The following is an 18257-nucleotide window of genomic DNA, read 5'->3' as shown; positions in this document are numbered from 1 at the left end:
TGAAAATTTTGAAAAAGTAACGAGGAAGATTTAGGGCCCACTTTTCAACCCAGAACCAAAGGTTATAGCACACGATATTCTATCAAAATTTGCTCCTCAGGGCTATGTTGAAGCAAACCATAAGAAAATATATAGAAGTCGATTACGAGGTCTACTTTTTAATGATCTTTTTAATATCAGGGATAGGGGTTCTTGACAAACTGAAAAAAAAGAAAGAAAGAAAAAGAAATTGAGAACTCATCTAACTCAGATGAAAATCATTTAGGCGTGTCCTTTTACGCCCCTAAATGCTATTATGGCCCTGAACCAGAGATTGTAGCACACGGTTTTCTATCAAAACTTGATCCTCGAGGCTGCTGTTTGGTTTTGAGCTCATGTTCTATATATTGGTCAAAATAAACCATCAGAAAAAATAGAAGTTCATACCAAGATCCGAATTTTTTCTTTTTTCTTTTTATGATCTTATTAATGTTGGAGATAATGATTCTCGAGAAAGCAAAAATAAAATGAGAACTTGTCCGATTGAGGTAAAACTCAAATGGGGCCTTTTTTTTTTCAGCCCATATAATGTCATGACATGACCTAAAAGATTGAGAAAACAATGCGGAAATTCTAGAGCTCATTTTTCAGCACAAATTCGATTTCCATGGCATGTGGTTTTTGGTCGAAATTTGCTTCTAAGGCCACTGTTAGGTTTTGAGTTAGTGAGAATAAACTGTAGGAAAAAACACAAGTCTATTCAGGTAGCTTCAAAGGCTACCTGACTCTTGAAAAGAGGCAATTTCAAGAAATCGGAAACTTTGGATTACCTGATTGATGCTGAATAATCAGGCAACAATCAAAGCACTCTTTCGATTGAGATGAAACTCAGGTCCTCGCAGGGGAAGTAACAACTTTGGATTACTACAAAATTAAGTAACAATTTACTTCACTACAAGATTATAATTTCGATTGAGACAAATAAGAAGGAAACTCCAGAGCCCTCTTTTTTTTTTAATTTTTTGACGCCAAAAGCTTATAGCACACAATTTTTTGCCGAAATTCACTCCTAGAGGCCATTATTGGGATGTTTGCTCGTCCTTATGTTGATGCAATTTAACCATAATAAAAAATTAAAAAAAAAAAAAAAGTAGATTACAAAGTTCTAATGACTTTTTATGATCTTTTAAGCATAAATGGATTAATAATAAATGATTCAATACTAGTGTTTGGAATTCTCCTCAAGATTAATACATGGAACGAATTCATGTCTTAACTCTTTTTTTTTTCCTCTTTCAATTTTTTAGAACAAATTCATGTCAACTTAAATTTAATACAACATGCAAAGCACAACGCAGTCAACGGTCTTCTGTGTGCAAATTTAACATCTGATTTCACGGACTTTAAACTAAACAGGAAGTGAGGACCAAAAATCAGTGCCAAAAAAATAAAAATAAGAATAAAAAATCATACAGATTGAATTTACAAAACAAAATCGAATGGGAGCTATATTGCAAAGAAAAAAAAATTTGTACAGATGAACTAATTGTTTAGTTTCTACAGCATTTCAAAACTGCAGCTGAAAAAATTATCCCTACTCCAGCTACAATGCTCTTTTTGTATTTCCCATAAATCAGGCTTTAGTAATTATTTTCTTGTCACTTTCTAATTTTCTTTTCCGCAACATTTACATGGTCAGACCTATATTCCTTACAATACCTACAAATGTACAGTTCATCATCCGCAATCCCACTTCGATTCTGCAGATGCAAATGATCCGAGTATCCAGACCATGGTTGCCTCTAATCCACATTTTCCTTTCTAAATCATCCCTTGTGAAATGACACATTCCAAAACCCTGAGCTCGTAGAAGGAATTGGAGTTGCAATGGTCAAATGAATTGCTTATGCCACAGGCCATTGTCGCACCTAAGAACCACACAACACACAGCCTGTCATAAAAAAAAGACTTCAAGTCAGTCTCGACAATGGTTGATTTTGGCATCAACAGTAATTCCACCAATTGCAAGGCATGCACTGCTGCTATTGGTTCAAACATAAGGCAGACTTCGGGTGTGACACTATAAATAAAAATATAGACGCATAAGTAGCATTCAATACATATGTTCATGCATATATGAATTTCGCCATGGCATAAAGGAACAATAAAACAGAAACTCACCTTGTCATTCTGTGCATTGATTGTGGTTCAACAAAAACTACCGGTGTGGCACATAATTCATGGAGATCCCAAGCACCTCAAAAACTTTGCAGACCAGCTAAAATCCCAAAGGTCTAAAATTCAACTGAAGCACCACCACTGTACTATAAAGCTTCCAGGATAATTGATGCTTTGGTGAACACAGAAAGAACAAATGGTGCTTCTTCCCCAGGGTGTATGGTTGTAGGCACTATTGTGTAGCCCTTCGGATCAGGATCCAGAACCATTTCACAAGAAATTTCCCGCGAATTTACATAATCTGTCCCACCAACTGATTCATGTAGGTAAATGTTGTGAGCAGCACGACGACCACGAGTTTTCAGTATCCTCATCCCAATATAGAACATCATAGAATCGTGACTGGATTGATAATTTTTAAAACCAGCAACTGTTCTTGAGAAACTCACACCCTATATAAATGCCATATAAATTAATGAAACCTAGTAAAAAATAAAAAGCTGAGCTAGTTATAATATAAGTTCTGCAGGTGTTCAAGTATACCTGCGTCAAGGTAATGAAAACATGAATAGGAAATGATGCATCCGATCCAGAGGCCCTCAATCGGAACTGAGGATTCTGATTCCATGAAGCATAATCTTGGCAACCACCTGCACTGTAACCACGCCATTGGCCGTGCACAGAATAGCGCATCTCGGACGGATAAACACGGCAGACATATATTGATCGAAAGTGAATCTGAAAATCTTGCCAGGACATCCAGAATATACCATCTTTTGACTGTTCAAGGAGTAAATATAGTAATCAGATATTATTGAGCAATAGCCAACTGACAATATAAGACAATCTTTCATGTCTAACGAAACAGAAGTCAAACACCATTCAACTCAACCTCAATCAGTGATCAAAGAAAAGAAATTCTGGATTACATGCTATGAGAGAAAAATACCTGCGGAACATGTTTTAGCTTGTGTTTCATCCTGTCAGTCCATTCAGGTGACGAATCAGACCAGGGGCCATTCCATTCAACTTCATTAGCCCATGGATTTCGAATTTGAACAAGCTTGTGGCCATCCACCTCCCTCACCTGAATAATAAAATAAATAATTAGCTTCATCAAGATCTCCCTGGCATATGATAGATAAAGCCAAATCAGACGGAAATCAATATACCTGTAGAATTGAATAAGCATGGCCTTGCACTATGCCACTGGAAGAAATATGCACATCAGAACCTGATGGACTCCCAGCACCAAGTAGGAATCCTTCTTGTTTAAAGCGCAACAATTGGGACCATAATCTACCACTTGCAAGATCAATCTGAGCCTGGGCACTTCTCATGTCAATCTCCTCACCAGCACCCCCAGTGAGGTCCACAAGAGCATCCTGAACAAGTCCTCCTTCCAGTGCCTCATAAGAACCATGCAATTTGGCATATGCCTTCTCCAGTATAGAGACCCAGAGTTCATGACCCTTTTTACTAGTAGCAAATGCTGGTTTACCCGGAGACTCACATGGAATCCAATCATCAACAACAACGGGGACCCATTCACCCTGTGGAGAGGTACAAAGCAGGAAATCATTAACAAGCTAATACTTTGTCATGGTAGAAAGCTAGCAGATATTTTACTAGAGCAAGATTGAAGAACTAAAAACAAAGCACCTATTACCTATATTATAAGTCTAGAAGCATCTCATATTCAATTACCAAGTCTACCGAATAATTAAAAACATTTTTTATTTTGACTTTCTCAAGCTAAATGGCTTTTCTTATTACTCCAATGATCAGTGCTCAATCATGATCTGACCATAAGATCAACCACATTTCTAGATGCAAGAAGTTGCTGAGTCCATATCACATTTATATAGAAAATATCTCAAATGCAGATCATTTCCCTCAGGTTCATCACAAAGTACTGGCCTACGAATAAAAACAAGTCTTCCAGGACAACAAAAATCATTTGTTTTTTCTGTTTGTGGTTATATACCATAATCTGTCAAGCATACTGAGCAGCAGGTGCTGACATAAGTGATAAAAGAAATTAAGAGTTCATTACCTGAATACAAAATCGAACAGTGTAGATTCCTTCCTCATTATATTCTGGTGTAATAATCACTTCAGATATTTGAGAAACCTCCGTTAAAACAGCAACGGCACTCAAAAACCAACAATCGCCTAATCGACCCTATTCAAAGGACAAGTTTATTTAAGAAATTTGATACAATCAAGAAACATGGACACTAAAGAATAAAATATTTGCAAGTCAGTCCAGCAAAGAGACTAAACCTGGCAAACATCTGATGGGTTCACAGCCCCAGAAAACAAGCATGGTTGACAATCTAGACGGCTCTCTTTCACAATTTCAGAAGGCCTCATCCACTCTGCGACAACCTAGATAAAAGGCCAAGCCTAGGTTTAGGCTATCAAGAAATTAAACACAAGACAGAACTATTCAGTGAGGAAAACCCACCTGCAACTTTGAAGGGGGATTACCAGGATCTACATACAATGACTGATCATCTGGAGGGAACTCATGATCAGTAAATTGTCTTTCGCCTCTGGCCGAGAGGGCTTCTTTGACAGCTAACTCAACTGAAAGCATACGTTGATAGATTTCTTCTTGCGTTTCCATCCTAGGTTTTCTGAACTTCCTAGCAAAGGAATCCACATTCACCACTATGCCATCACGATCCGCCCTTCTCTTCCTACCACTTGAATATTGCCCATCCCAATCTATGTCATCCCGATCATAAAGATCTACATCTGCAGGATCACTATCCCACTCATCAACCTGAGTGGAAAAGATGAGGCAACAGTCAGTGAAAAGGAATGGATTTTTTTAAATAAAAAAAAATAGTAAACAGACAAACTTTTTATCACATGTATATGATTAAAGGGATGGATTATGCACTTGAAATTATCACATGTATCAAAATAACAAGATATATTAAATTATTATTAGTAACATACTCTTGGGGGTGAATCTGCCCATTGCCAATTATCTTCAGGGAATTCATTCATATTTAACTCAGCTGAGCATATTGCAGAATAAAGAGAAGCAATCTCATCCTCAGTTAAGCACCTTCCCCACAGGAAAACATCCATTATATGCATCTTAGATTCAGCTCCTTCGCTATCCGACCTTCCAAATACATCCATATCAGTAGGTGGTCTAACACCAACCCAAACTTCAGCCCCTTCTTCCCAAATGCTATTACCCGCTGACAACGCTAATCCAGTTTGGTAGCCATCAAAACCACCATCCAAATAGCATGTTGCCTCACCTATATCAGCATCTATGGTCATTGTTACAATATGCCACCTGAAAAGTAATATAGAACCAGAGTAAGACCATAAGCTGGAAGAAATATGGAAGGAAAAAGAGAAGCAGAATCATATGGTAAAGAAAGAGAAAGGTCTGACCTTCCATCTGCAATACTTGTTGCACTAATACTCCAGTCCTTTGCAACAGTTGTCTGTCTATCACCTTTAGTAATTAATCTAAGCCCTACTTGTCCAGCCTCAATACCTTGCTCAGAACCAGCCACCAGAATTTCCCAGCACACTTTCTTCTGAAACTCAGTGCCTAGCAGGCAAACTGGACCAGACTCAGGTTGGATCATCACAGCAATGGAAAAGCTAACCTTTTGACTCTGACATATGCTTGCATCAATCTGACCACAGTGTCTCCCACTTGTTGTTGGTTCATCATCAAGAACACAAATAGCACCTGTAATTCCCGTCTGCCAAAAACACAAGTTAGTAATTTATAGTCGAAAAACCAATGTCACTAGTGTATCTGGAACTCCCAAACTGAAAAAAGAAAATAGAACCAGAAAATAAAATCCTATCTAAGATAAACATGAATAAAGAAACAACCCATATACAACATTCCATTCCCACAAGCCTTCCTCATAAATCTATTCTCTAGATATAGGAAAATACATAACAGACCAACAGTTGGGCAAACATATGTTAAAAGCACTGCTCAGGTGAAAATAGAGGATCATACAAAGACAGGACGGGAGAGCACATCATTCCATGTGGAAGAAATATGGATGCAGACAAGGAGCTCATCTAAAATGCTATGACAGTTTTTTATTTTTTTATTTTCATTTGCATTTAAAAGCATTTTATATTTTACTTCAGAAAATGGGAGTCCCCAGAGCGAAAACAGACATACCAATGTAAGAAACACCTAATATTGCAACTATTCCAACTTTGATTTACAGAAATATAATTGGTTTTGTTGTTGTCCACTACTGTTATTAATAATAACTTCTGTCAAAAACAGTCCCCATATATTTGCCAGAACTTTTGTCAAAGCCAATAGTTCTTTAATAAACCTGAAGTGCTCGCCGAGCTAACTGAGCTGTGCGTATCCTTCGTGCAATGCTTGAAACCCTCTCTCGTGCAAAAGAATCCTCAAGAACAGAATCACCTCCAACTGCCCGCACTGCAGCTGCCATGGCTGCTGCTTCTCTATTTCCAGCATTAGGAATAGAGGAAATTAGAGACGCTTCAATCTCCTTCCATTTACGTTCTTCCTTCTCCAGGAGAGCCTTCCTTCTTTCTTTACCTCTCCCCTCCTCTTCACGTCTTTGCATTAAGATTTCCTCTTCCATCTCCTTCTCTCTTATATAACTACAAAGTTTAAAGCAAGGTTTAGAAAGGCAATCAAAGAATTAAGAGTTCCATACAGTTCAGAAACAATAAAACCAAAATAGGAGTCATTACCTTTCTTGGATAATTTCGAACTGCCTACGGTCCTCTGGCATCCATTTTTTAATTTTCTTGGCACTTAGGTCCGAAAAACCGATGCTATCAAGAAAAAGTCTCAGCCGTACCTCGTCCTATCACATAAGATATCTTTAGTAGTTGCAATAAGAACATGTATCTTTGTACGTCGTAAATAACTTGAATCTGACTAACCTGTACTCGTTCAGCCTTTGCAGTCAAACCCAGCAAAAGAAGTAAATAACCCCCAAATTTATCCCACATATATACCCATTCAGTATCAATTGCCTCTTCCAAAGCCAGAATTCGTGCATGAGTACACATTTCTCTTCTGTAATCATAATCACTGGATAATTCATGGCGAAAACGCTTATATTTCATTCTGCAAAAGAATGACCCAGCAACAAATTCCTCATTTTTCAGGCGATCTCTCAATTTCACGACATCATCTCGGGGAAGCATTAAATTCCCTTGCTTATCACGCGTAGCATTAGGGTCTCCAACCAAAAGAGCTGTTGAACTGGCAGACCTCTGTGGAGCTGAATAAGTTCCAGATAATGCATTTCTTGTCTGCATTAAAAAAAAAAAGAGGAATTACATGCAAACACAACAATCACCTAATCTACCAATGCTACTAGTATTTCGTCATGGTTCACTATACAGACTACAAAAAAGGAAGAAATATGCTATAGCTGACAACACTTAACCCTTCAAACAGAAAAAAAGTCTGCGAGAGCAGAGTTCAGTCTGCTAACGTTTCCCAGTCCACATTGAAGCAATATCAGTACGTTCAAGTATCAAACAGAAAGAAATTCCAACTATTATTGATGATTATAGCATATTACCAATACTGTTGTACTTGAACAGAATAACAATGATATGAAGATAACAATTCTATCTTCTTTGCAACTCTTCATTCTGTTATCCACCTTTTCATGGAATACACTACACACCATTGTTTTTTTTTTTAATTTGGCTAATTATGAAAACTTAAATATAAATCAAACGCCTTTTCCAAAATATATATATATAAATCAAACACACCTTAGTGGCAGATCGTGAGATTGCTTGAACAACAGTATCCTTGCTGAGAAAATGAACCGCATCTTCCATCGTCTGAAGATACCAGTAAAAAATGTCAACGTAAATAGGTTGCCAAGGAAAGAAAGACACATAGGCTGCAACAGAAGTGGAAGCAAATTGAGCATAAGCACATCAGATAAATGAGCAAACAAACCTTAAGAGTCAGACAGGGACGAGAAACAGCAAACCCAAAGGCCACAACTAGAGTGATTGCTGATACAGCAGCACCAGCAAATGGAGGATAAATTTTCAAACTAGCAACAACACCCCAGCCCTCAATTGCCAGTGCAACCCCATAAAGCACCAGAAATGCAACACTGTTGAGCAAATGATGTGACATGCAGTAAATGTTGATACCATTTGAAGAGTAAGAAAGAACAATTCACAGCAAGACCAGGTTAGAACAAACCTGACGTTTTTTCCACAATCAGCATGAGCATCATAAACATATACAGGCAGTACTCGTGGAGAATAAACCACAATGGGAGGTGAAAGAAGAACCTAAAGAAAAGGAGCTTGATTGTCAAACAAATGAAGAAGCAGAACAGACACAAGAACAAGAATTAATTACATATTTAAATCCACCATGTGGTTCAGAACAGTTTGTTATAACTCACTGTTAATGCCCTTCCAGCAAGAAGGAACAAAAAAGTAAAATAACCAACAGATGCTCCAACAAAGGGTTTATCTGGAATATATAAGAGCAAAACATAATGTTGTTAGTGACAAGCAAGACGTTGATCAGTTCCAAAGGCTCAAGCAAAAGGTTTGTAAACGAATTTGTTCTTACCATCAAACCATCCAACCAAAAATGCTGCCAAACCCAGAAGAAAAGCAAGGAAACAAACAAAAAACATCTGTGTTCGGGTCAAATAGAAATTGTTTGAGGCCCAGTGATGGATGACACCAATAGCTAGTACAATCAGTAGAAGCAATAATAGAAATGCTACTCCTATCTGTCAAAGTTGCCAAAAGGAAAAGAGAAATCAGGTTATATTGATTTAGTATACCTGAAGGCTAAGAAAAATCAAGCATGCCAAGATTAGCATTCCATACCGTCCACGGCGTAATTACAACTATAACTGCTGATATTGCACCAAGCAGAAGAACTAAACCAATTGTAATAAATACATATACACCACGGGAAAGTTTCCAATCATCATCCTTCCTGCAAATGGTGTCAATATCAAATTAAAACGGCAAACAATCAAACACCATGACAGGCAAACATCTGAGAATGGTTGGTATTGAATTTGATTCCTAATTTTAGAGAAAAAAAAATTGACTAACCATTTGAGCAATCCAGAGCATAGTGACAATAATGCTGGAATGCACACCAAAGGAAGCAAAGCAGCAAGAAAATCACCCTTCGTTGGGACCTGGTCCTCTCTAGATTTGACAACTTCCAAGTAGGATGCACCACAAAATGCGACAAGGACAGCTACCGAAACAGGAGAAACAAGAATATATACACACATTATTGTGATTATCCAGGTAGCCCTTGTAGAAAATTACTTAGTAGAAAGAAGTGCTAATTTATAGCAATAAATCAAGAGTAAAGCAAACATATATACATTACCTGCAAATATCCCAACACAGATAGCAGATGAGAGGGAAAACCGGTATGTGGAAAACCATGAAACAATTGGTAGAACACCAGTGACTACTAAAGCAATTGCAGATGCCATCAGCCAGCCAAGGTACACAGATGATGCATAAGGAGAGGCAAAACTATTTGGCTCGCCAGTCCATCCCTTGTATCCCAAATCTTCTAACGGCTTTGCAGATACTATTGCACCCAGAGCTAACACAGATCCAGTGAATACAGTTATACAAATAACAAGAACAATGCCCTGAAAGAGACAAGAAGACATGATTATATTCAAAGCCCTGGTTCATTTAAAGTGAAAAATGAAAAATAATACTGTAAAGAGTAACACACTTCTTCAATGATTAATTTCTTGGAACGACTAGTGTAGCCATATAATTAAAGCTGAAATGGAAAAATAAAATAAAAGAATTTTGAAAACACAATTCAAAGGTTATTGCCACACTTTACATGTATAACGACCTAAATGGTTAATAGCATTGGTATCGAGAATACTTAGTGAAGTAAGGGAAATGAAGAGAAGGAGATTATGCTGTGACAGTTAGAGATTGAAGCAATGGGAAAAAGAAAAGAAAAAGGATCTGTACCTCACTAAATTATCACAAGATTACACACACACACACACACACACACACACACACACACACACACGGACAAGAACAAACTACTATCCAAAATGGGGAAGAAGCAACATTCTAAATGGGGGAAAACAATGAGGCATTAATTAGTTTTGCTAAATTGGGAATATTATAGACTCCAACAAGTTGCATGAGGAGAAAAGGAGAAAACAACAAATAGAAGCTCCACTGATGAGCTATGACGGAGGTAATATAGCCTCAAACTTGTCCTCATGTACTATTAGTGATTTCCCCTTTTGTTTGCTACCGAACTGGTGCAAAGGCCACGTAACCAGCAGATCGTGTTAAGAAAGATGAGTACCATTATAAGAATTCAAGGGTCCTAACAAGCGCAATGAGTATCTAAGAAGTTTTGAAAAATGGTTTTCTCGTGTCTTGTCAACGGTTTCCTTTCTGTTCTTTCCAAAATGGACACAAAGGCTACTGATGGAGTAGAAGATTTAATCTGACTTGTACATATACAGTGATAAGCTTGTATACGGATCAGTTACAAGCATACAGGAACAAGGATAAAAACACAAAACATTTCATGAGACCTGAATCATTTTTCCTCACTATTAACTAAAGAGTTGATGCATTTAAGATTATGAAAATTTTAGCTTCTGAAAACGAGTTCTTTCAAGGTTAAACTTGTCAGTAAGCCCCATACCTGCCCTTGAGAGGAAACATTTTTCATTCAATTCTTTAGAATCATTTCACAAAAGACATTATTTCTTCCGCTTTTTTCTTTTTCTTTTTCTTTTTTTCTCTTCGCTACTGTCATGAACATAAAATTTGGGGAGGGGGTTGGGGGAGGGGAGACAATAGAAACAAGAAAATGAAATAATAATAATATATCTGAATTAAACATACATTTTATAAAATACTGCATCCATTTTACTACTGAAAGACCGCTTCAACTCAACTATGCCTATTCAGGGCCAGCCACAGAAATGATTTTCCTCCTTTCCACCGTATTTTGCAATAATGACATAAATACGAAAACATCTAACACTCATATTGCAACTCATAACTCCAACAATAGAAGGATATTAACAAGCAGGCAATAACTGCCAAAACCCTAGTCACAACAGTGTTGAAAATTAGAACATTACTAGAAAGCAAAATAATCCACTTACTAGAAAAACAATAATAACACTTCAGTAGGTAATCAATGATATGATTGTTACATACCACATTGGTCAAAGTTACAAAATAACCAGATAGCAATAGAGAAAACTCCAAGTATCAAAGAATAACAGTCATGCTCAGTGCATGTTTGATAAGTGTTAGCTAAAACACAAATGATAAGACCATTCGAACTAGATACTACATTAGTGGAAGAAAGGGAGGGAGGCATTAAAGAACAAACCTCCTTTTTCCCAGGAGGTTGATCATTTCCTCCAGGAGTTGCTGCACATTGTACTTGTGGAACCTTAAACTGATAACCATTGCGTATCCAAATAGGAATTGCGAAAGAAAGGCAAGCCACCATGAGTGGGACAGTCAAGGAAAGCCCCAGAAGCAATGATGATTTGCTACAGAACAAACATGGACATTAGTGCACAACCAGCTCATGAGTAGATTTCACAGATACAATGTATACAAGTACACAGCTCAAGAACCAAGGAGCTCAAATAATTATCCAAATGAGATTCAGAAATATAAAGAAAGAGGGTCAAGAATATAGCAAAGCAGCTTTCTTGATAAGCATATGGATCAAACTACAAATAGAAGATTCTTAAGCGTGAAGCACATATACAAACTTATCTATCACTATTTTTATCTCCAAACATTGATATTCAAATTCACTAAAATAGAGCGTCCACCTACTAGGATGATGTTCTCAGAGATTCAAAATTTTCATAACCAGCAGACAAAAAGAACTGCTCTAAGGAAAACGCTGCAACAACAATATTGAAATTGAACGGCAGTTACTTTTGAACTAAATGATAATGAATTTAACCACAAGCACAGGATACCAGAAACACTTGATTGACAATATTCAAACAGAAAACCGGGCTTACTTTTTCAGGATATCCACCTCCTAGAACCAATACAATGAATAAATTTCTGGTAAAATTTGCATTTAATTTACAGATGCGTAAATGGGAATAAAAATACTGATCAAGCTAGCTCTTTGTCTAACCTGAAAAAGAATAATGAAAAGGAAACAAAAAATGCTATATATTGAAACATACCTCAAGAAGGAAAGCAACAATCCAACACTTGTACTCAGCAGCCAAGCGATAAATCCATACTGAAGAGCATAGAAATTTTTAACAGAGTCAAGACAAGCAACAAAGCTGTTTGAACTACGGTATTGTACATTAAATCGATTTAGCATGAAAATGTACAGATGAACATCAAAACAGTAACCTAAACACATGAAAACTGCAATGACGGAATTTTATTTACAGAGTCACCCAATAAAAAAAAAATTGTAGACCACCATAGTTGAAAGAACCAGAGCAGGCGCAATAGAATGAACTTCAAAGTTGAGAAACTTATTCAATTTTGTATAGAAACGCAAAAATACAAATACTTTTCCCACCCACTTACTCTGCCAGTTTACATCATAACATTTAACTAATCTACTATATAACCACAAACATTTACAGACATTCAGACACAACAAACTTGTAGACGATTAAAACAGGAAAGGCTACAATGAAAAATAAAAGAGCCAAAGGAAAAAAGTTTTTATTGGTAGCACAGAGTGACAGGACATTGCCTTAGACTTTCAACTTCACATCTCACACACAACGCTCAAGGGACACAGAGAATCTATAAATATGGAGCACCGGAGTGTGAAAATCCATTATTTTTGGTTCTAGAACTTAAATACTATTGTTGGACCTAACCTATAACATTAAACTTCTGTGTCAAGTGCTAACTTAATAAGGTACCAGAGGGAAGTTGAACCAGTGATCTTCTGCTATTGCATTAATTATATACCATTTTATTATGCGAGCAGATATAGCTTCAATCCACATTTTGACGACTAGAATACTGCAGACAACCAAACTGAAACTATTACACGGCCACAGCTATTTCTTAAATGCAAACAGCTAAATACATTATCAAGAGAGAAACTGAATGAGAAGGTGCTATCCACATTGAATTCAATCTAAACATTCCAAAGATAAAGTACTTCCAGTGAAATATCCAAAAAAAAAAAAAAGGAAGAAAGAAAGAAAGATAAAGGATCCAGTTAAATAGGTGAAGTATACCTTGCGAGGTTTTGACGTCATGGCCATTTCTTCTGCTCGAAATGATCGGAGAAAAGCCATGATTGAACATACAACAGGAGATAAAAGCAGCACCGCAAAGCCGAATTCAAACTACAAACATAACCAAATTTCTATATCAGTACACGTAAGGCATTGCCAAACAACATTGAACTAATATAAATATATATATAGTTCTCTATAAAATCATTTAATGCAATTTCACAAAAATCGGTCAGGACAGAAATAGATAAACTAATTATAATTCCAACGGAAGTGCCCCTACTCACCTGTTGGTGCCTAGCATTTATAATTCTAATGGTCTTTGGGCGAAAGATTGCAACACTGATTGTTTCAAGGATGAAGATAAAACTAAAAAGAACCCATGCTCGCTCTGGAGTCCCTGCTGCCTTATGTAAAACAAATCTAGACATTTGAAGCCACTTTTCAAGTCCACGGAGCCTTAGCTCCTCTGAGAGAGAAATCTGATTAGGCATAACATTATCAACACTGTTTGAGTCAATTACTGCGACATCAGTATTGTCACCATGATCTCTGTCGGCATCCAAACTACTTCTCTGAAGCAGTGCCAAGATAGTGGGGTCCAAGCTTTTCTCCTTCAACATCATGGCAAAATTAGGATCCAATCCTTTGTCCTGCAATAAACTAGTCAATTCTCGATCACCTTCTCTTGCCCTCTTCTTCAGCATAGATGTAATCCTAGGGTCGTTCAATCTTTCCTGAAATGCAAGAGCTAAATTTAAATCTAATATTTGTTGATTTGCAGAAGTCGATGTGCTTGAATCACAACCCTGGCTATCAAGACCACTGCTATTGCAAACCACTAGGGAGTTATTCTGATCATAATTTTTATCAACAAAGGAAGTCCCAGCTTCAGGCTCTTGGACAACCGAACGACAAGAACTGCTACATAATGCTAAACTTGGCCTTCCACTATCCATGCTCTTATCACTATTGATACCCTCATGAGAACTGGCAGTTCGACATAAAACGCCATTATTCCATGTAGTGACATCAACAGAGCATTGTGCTGCACTCCGGCTACTAGCTTCAATAATATTACCAAGGTGGGCCGCTTCCGCACTACTACTGCGCTTCACACTAGAACCACAACCTTCAGAAGAACTAGATGAACTATTTTGTTCCTTTCTGCGGAATCCCTCTCTTAGGCGAATCACTGTACTCTGCAAGGCATCTCTCCTAGCAGCTAACGGGTTTGTAACTGACAAATGACGAGAAACCGCTGCACCTAATAGGACAGAAGCTACAACTGCATAGCTAATACAATGTCCCAAGTACCTGAAGCAACGAACAAACAGGAATAAATAAGAGAACACAACATTGTTACAACAGCATTACAGCTAATATTTAGTTCTGCAAAAGCAGGAACCAACCAATAATGCACTCCAAAACAAATAAGGAAAACCCGCGATGTTCCAGCAACAAAAAGAGCTGCAACACGACTTTGAAGAAGCTGAAACCCATACAAGCATGCCCCCATGTTCCAGTCTACGAAAAAAATTAGTACACAAAATGAATTAGCAGATGCGGATGGACTATGTTACTGAAATATAGCAATCAGCCAAATATAAATGGACAATAGTTAACAGCAAACCAAGAATGATGACAGCAGCTGATGTAACTGCTCCAAGCCAGCGTGCCTCCATTGCTGTTAGACCATATAAGATGGAATAGACAAAAAGAACTACAAGCGAGCCAGCATAGAGAAGTCCAAGATGAGAAGCCCTACAAAATCAAAGTAATTAGAGAGCTACAGAATACTGCAGAACAAAATCTTGAGATGCACAACTAAACACATTGAAATGAGTGTTATGATGGTCAACTATGTATAAAAAAAATTCCAAACTTTCCTTGTTAACAATAAGTAAATTTCAAACTTCAGCAAGAAATAAGTTCTCGAGCCTTTTACACCATCATTTCCCAGAAGAAACAGAAAAGGACTTTCCTAATTGAAATATGAGAAATACCTTCATAAATTTAACAACTAAAAAGAATTTGACTCCTAGCAACTTAACATCCACTACGCAAATCCTATTTGATAAAAAACACAAGTTTCGGCAAACTATAGATATGAAACATTCATAAACAAGCATCCAATAAACCAAGAAATGCAACAATTTTCTCTGAACAGGTAAAAGAAGAACAGCCAGCTTAGTGGTTGCCGTACTTAATGCAATGTGAAGATCAAGAAAAATTTGCTATGAATTTACGATATTTGATATCAAAAGGGGGAAAAAAAAATTCTTACTTGCTCGACTGTCGAGGATACAACTCATTGGGATCAGGTGGCTCAGGTAAGCAAGCCAAAGGACCCATCTCTATACCATCAGGATAAGCAAACTTGTAAGCCCTCCGCACATACTCATCCACATCTAAGCCATTCCCTGAAACAATTTATCAAAGAAGGTAATAATCGATAAATTATATAAGAGTAGCAGTACCCAGAATTAACAGCATCCTAAAGACTAATGCCTCATGACTTGTAAAATAATAGCATCAAACTGCCATCACATCTCTGCGTTGAGGAAAGCAAAATTAACCAAGAAACTAACCATTGAAGACCATTCGACAAATAAAGAGCATATTTATTGCTAAGGCAATCGCTGATACACCAAAAAAGAAACCAGAAGGCGAATATCTATCAGATGCATGTGAACCAGCAGTAACGTATACAGCAGAAAGCTCATAGGCACAGAGTAGGGCAACAGCCAGGAGAAGAAGAACGGCAACAGCCCCTGATAAAAAATGAGGAAAACTGATTATGAGAATAATAAAAAGTAAAAGATACAAATAAAATTACCATAAAAGCCCAAGTGCAATATTCAACCAAAAGGTAATAATGTAGTCCCATCCCCACTCTGTCTCCCCTTCATTTTTTTGAACGTCTACAGAACATACCAAACTTCTTCACAGCAAAAAAGAGACAACCAAATGAGGAGTTTCCTCCTCAAAGCTACGAAGTCATATTTGTTTGTTTTTGTTTGATATACTCAGAAGGCAGTATTGTTAATCCAACAAAAAAGCTCCCTCCCTTGCTATTAGATCCAGTAGCATCTTTTACGTTCTTTTTTCAGAAGGTTGTTTATCACCAAACTCTGTCTTCTGTTCCCTGTGCTCTATCCATTTCAAACTTCCCTTCTTATTGCCAAGTTAAACAATTACCCCAAGGGGGTTGGGTTGAGTGGTAAAAATCCATTGGATTCAGCAAAAGAGTTCAAGGGCTCAAAACCCCTTGGGGCCACCAACCTAAGGTATTTACTTACTACAAGTTTCCTGAATACTAAGGTTGTAGGTCCCGGCAGTTGTCCCCAGTTTAGAACATGGTAAACATAGAAAGGTTGAGTAATTTCTATGTATCTGAAGAAAGAATAAAAATCGTTGCTTAATATCCACAAATAGAAACTCTCAACTTCATATGACCTAAGCTAGAAAAAGGATGGTCATAGAGGATAACGCTCATACAATATTGCCATTAGAGCCTCTCATTAAATAATCATTTTCATATATTCCTCCATATCCAAGAAAAGTTATTTGAATAGGCTTCCCCATTACTTCAGCTTGTATGCCGAAGTCTTATTTCTTGATCTGAATATGCGCAAGTCTGTTTTCTTCAACATTTTTTTTATTGGATATGAATACGCCAATTTTTCTTTAACAGAGCTAAGTAGTTTAGGGAAGTTTGATCCTAAATATTTCTACACAATGGACTCACTTACCACAAATCATCATTATATCTATGTCGAAAGATATTACCAATAAAAAAGGGGAAAATAGTGGACTTTCAAAGCCCACAACAGCAAAATCATGTCTTGACCATCACCACCCTATCAAGATAAAAGGAGTCATTCACAGAAGCTCCAATTGGTCCTATTGTGCACCACTTTTTCATGCAGACTTATGTCAAGTTCAGTTGAGACATAGAGGAAAAAGGAAAAACAAACCACCCCAGCAGGCATCCCCCATAGCCAAAGACCAGAAAGGAGATCCCATACAGTAGTACTTCATATTACATATAGTAAATTTAAAGCTGTCAACAGAGCATAAAATCTAAGTTTCAATCTTTTTGGCAGATTCTAGGAGTTTGAGTGTACTCTTCCCATCTCCACTGAAAACTACAAACCCCCCACCCCCCAAAGCACTTGCAGATGTTCCCACAAACTGCAAGCCAATTTTGAAATTGACCTACCATCTAGGGTAAAGATACAAGAAACATAGCAATTCCCACAAGTAACTAAATTAGCAATTCAATAAAACTTTAAAAAGGCATAATTTTATTACTTTTCCCAACAAAAAAATATAATAAATTTTCATTTGCTGAGTAATATGAAGTTCAAGGAAATGCATACTTGAGCTTTGCCATTGTGTTCTCCACCAAAGCATGATTGAATAGAAGGCCAGCAGAAGAGCAGTGCCAGCCATTATTATAGCCAGACCGATTATATCCCGACCAAGTATTACAATCAACCAGCTTCCCCACATGATAAGCACCGCAACTGGAGATATAACAACCATCCATGCTGACAGAGCCAGAAAACGACATATTATCCCCAGCTGTCCTCCTTGTAATACATTTGGCCATTTTCTAGCGAAAATCCAACTGAGAAAGAGATATACAATTAACGATAAAGCCAACAGACAACCCAATAAATCATATAATGGCAATCCATACAAGGAAATTAAATGCTTGAATTTAAGCTGCATACGACAAAACAAACACTTGCATTTACATAGTTGGATCAATTTAAGAAAGCATGGCAACAAAATTAAAAGCTCCAGAAAATG

The 18257-nt window shown here is 37.2% G+C and overlaps 1 protein-coding gene across 1 annotated transcript; it reads right to left on the bottom strand.

Annotated features, from left to right (window-relative positions):
* Positions 1–1910: 1910 nt before the first annotated feature.
* On the bottom strand, positions 1911–18176 carry LOC18050441 (calpain-type cysteine protease DEK1). The gene is made up of 30 exons (XM_006445524.2): positions 17822–18176; positions 16028–16210; positions 15724–15859; positions 15070–15200; positions 14849–14963; positions 13724–14753; positions 13437–13547; positions 12405–12463; positions 11576–11741; positions 9557–9830; positions 9268–9418; positions 9034–9145; positions 8768–8933; positions 8595–8665; positions 8387–8478; positions 8132–8294; positions 7939–8010; positions 7090–7464; positions 6895–7010; positions 6504–6801; positions 5581–5900; positions 5128–5479; positions 4628–4948; positions 4444–4548; positions 4214–4342; positions 3330–3710; positions 3107–3244; positions 2701–2937; positions 2161–2609; positions 1911–1930 (listed from the first exon to the last, which is right to left on the bottom strand). Exons 1-29 carry the CDS (start codon positions 18174–18176, stop codon positions 2304–2306), a joined length of 6465 nt encoding a protein of 2154 aa, XP_006445587.2. The 3' UTR covers positions 1911–1930; positions 2161–2303.
* Positions 18177–18257: the final 81 nt, after the last annotated feature.

The sequence above is a fragment of the Citrus clementina genome, unplaced genomic scaffold (genome assembly GCF_000493195.1).
Source record: "Citrus clementina cultivar Clemenules unplaced genomic scaffold, Citrus_clementina_v1.0 scaffold_2, whole genome shotgun sequence".
NCBI classification, from domain to species: Eukaryota; Viridiplantae; Streptophyta; class Magnoliopsida; order Sapindales; family Rutaceae; genus Citrus; species Citrus x clementina.
The sequence above is the reverse complement of the archived record's forward strand: the minus strand, read 5'-3'. Positions and strand labels throughout refer to the sequence as shown.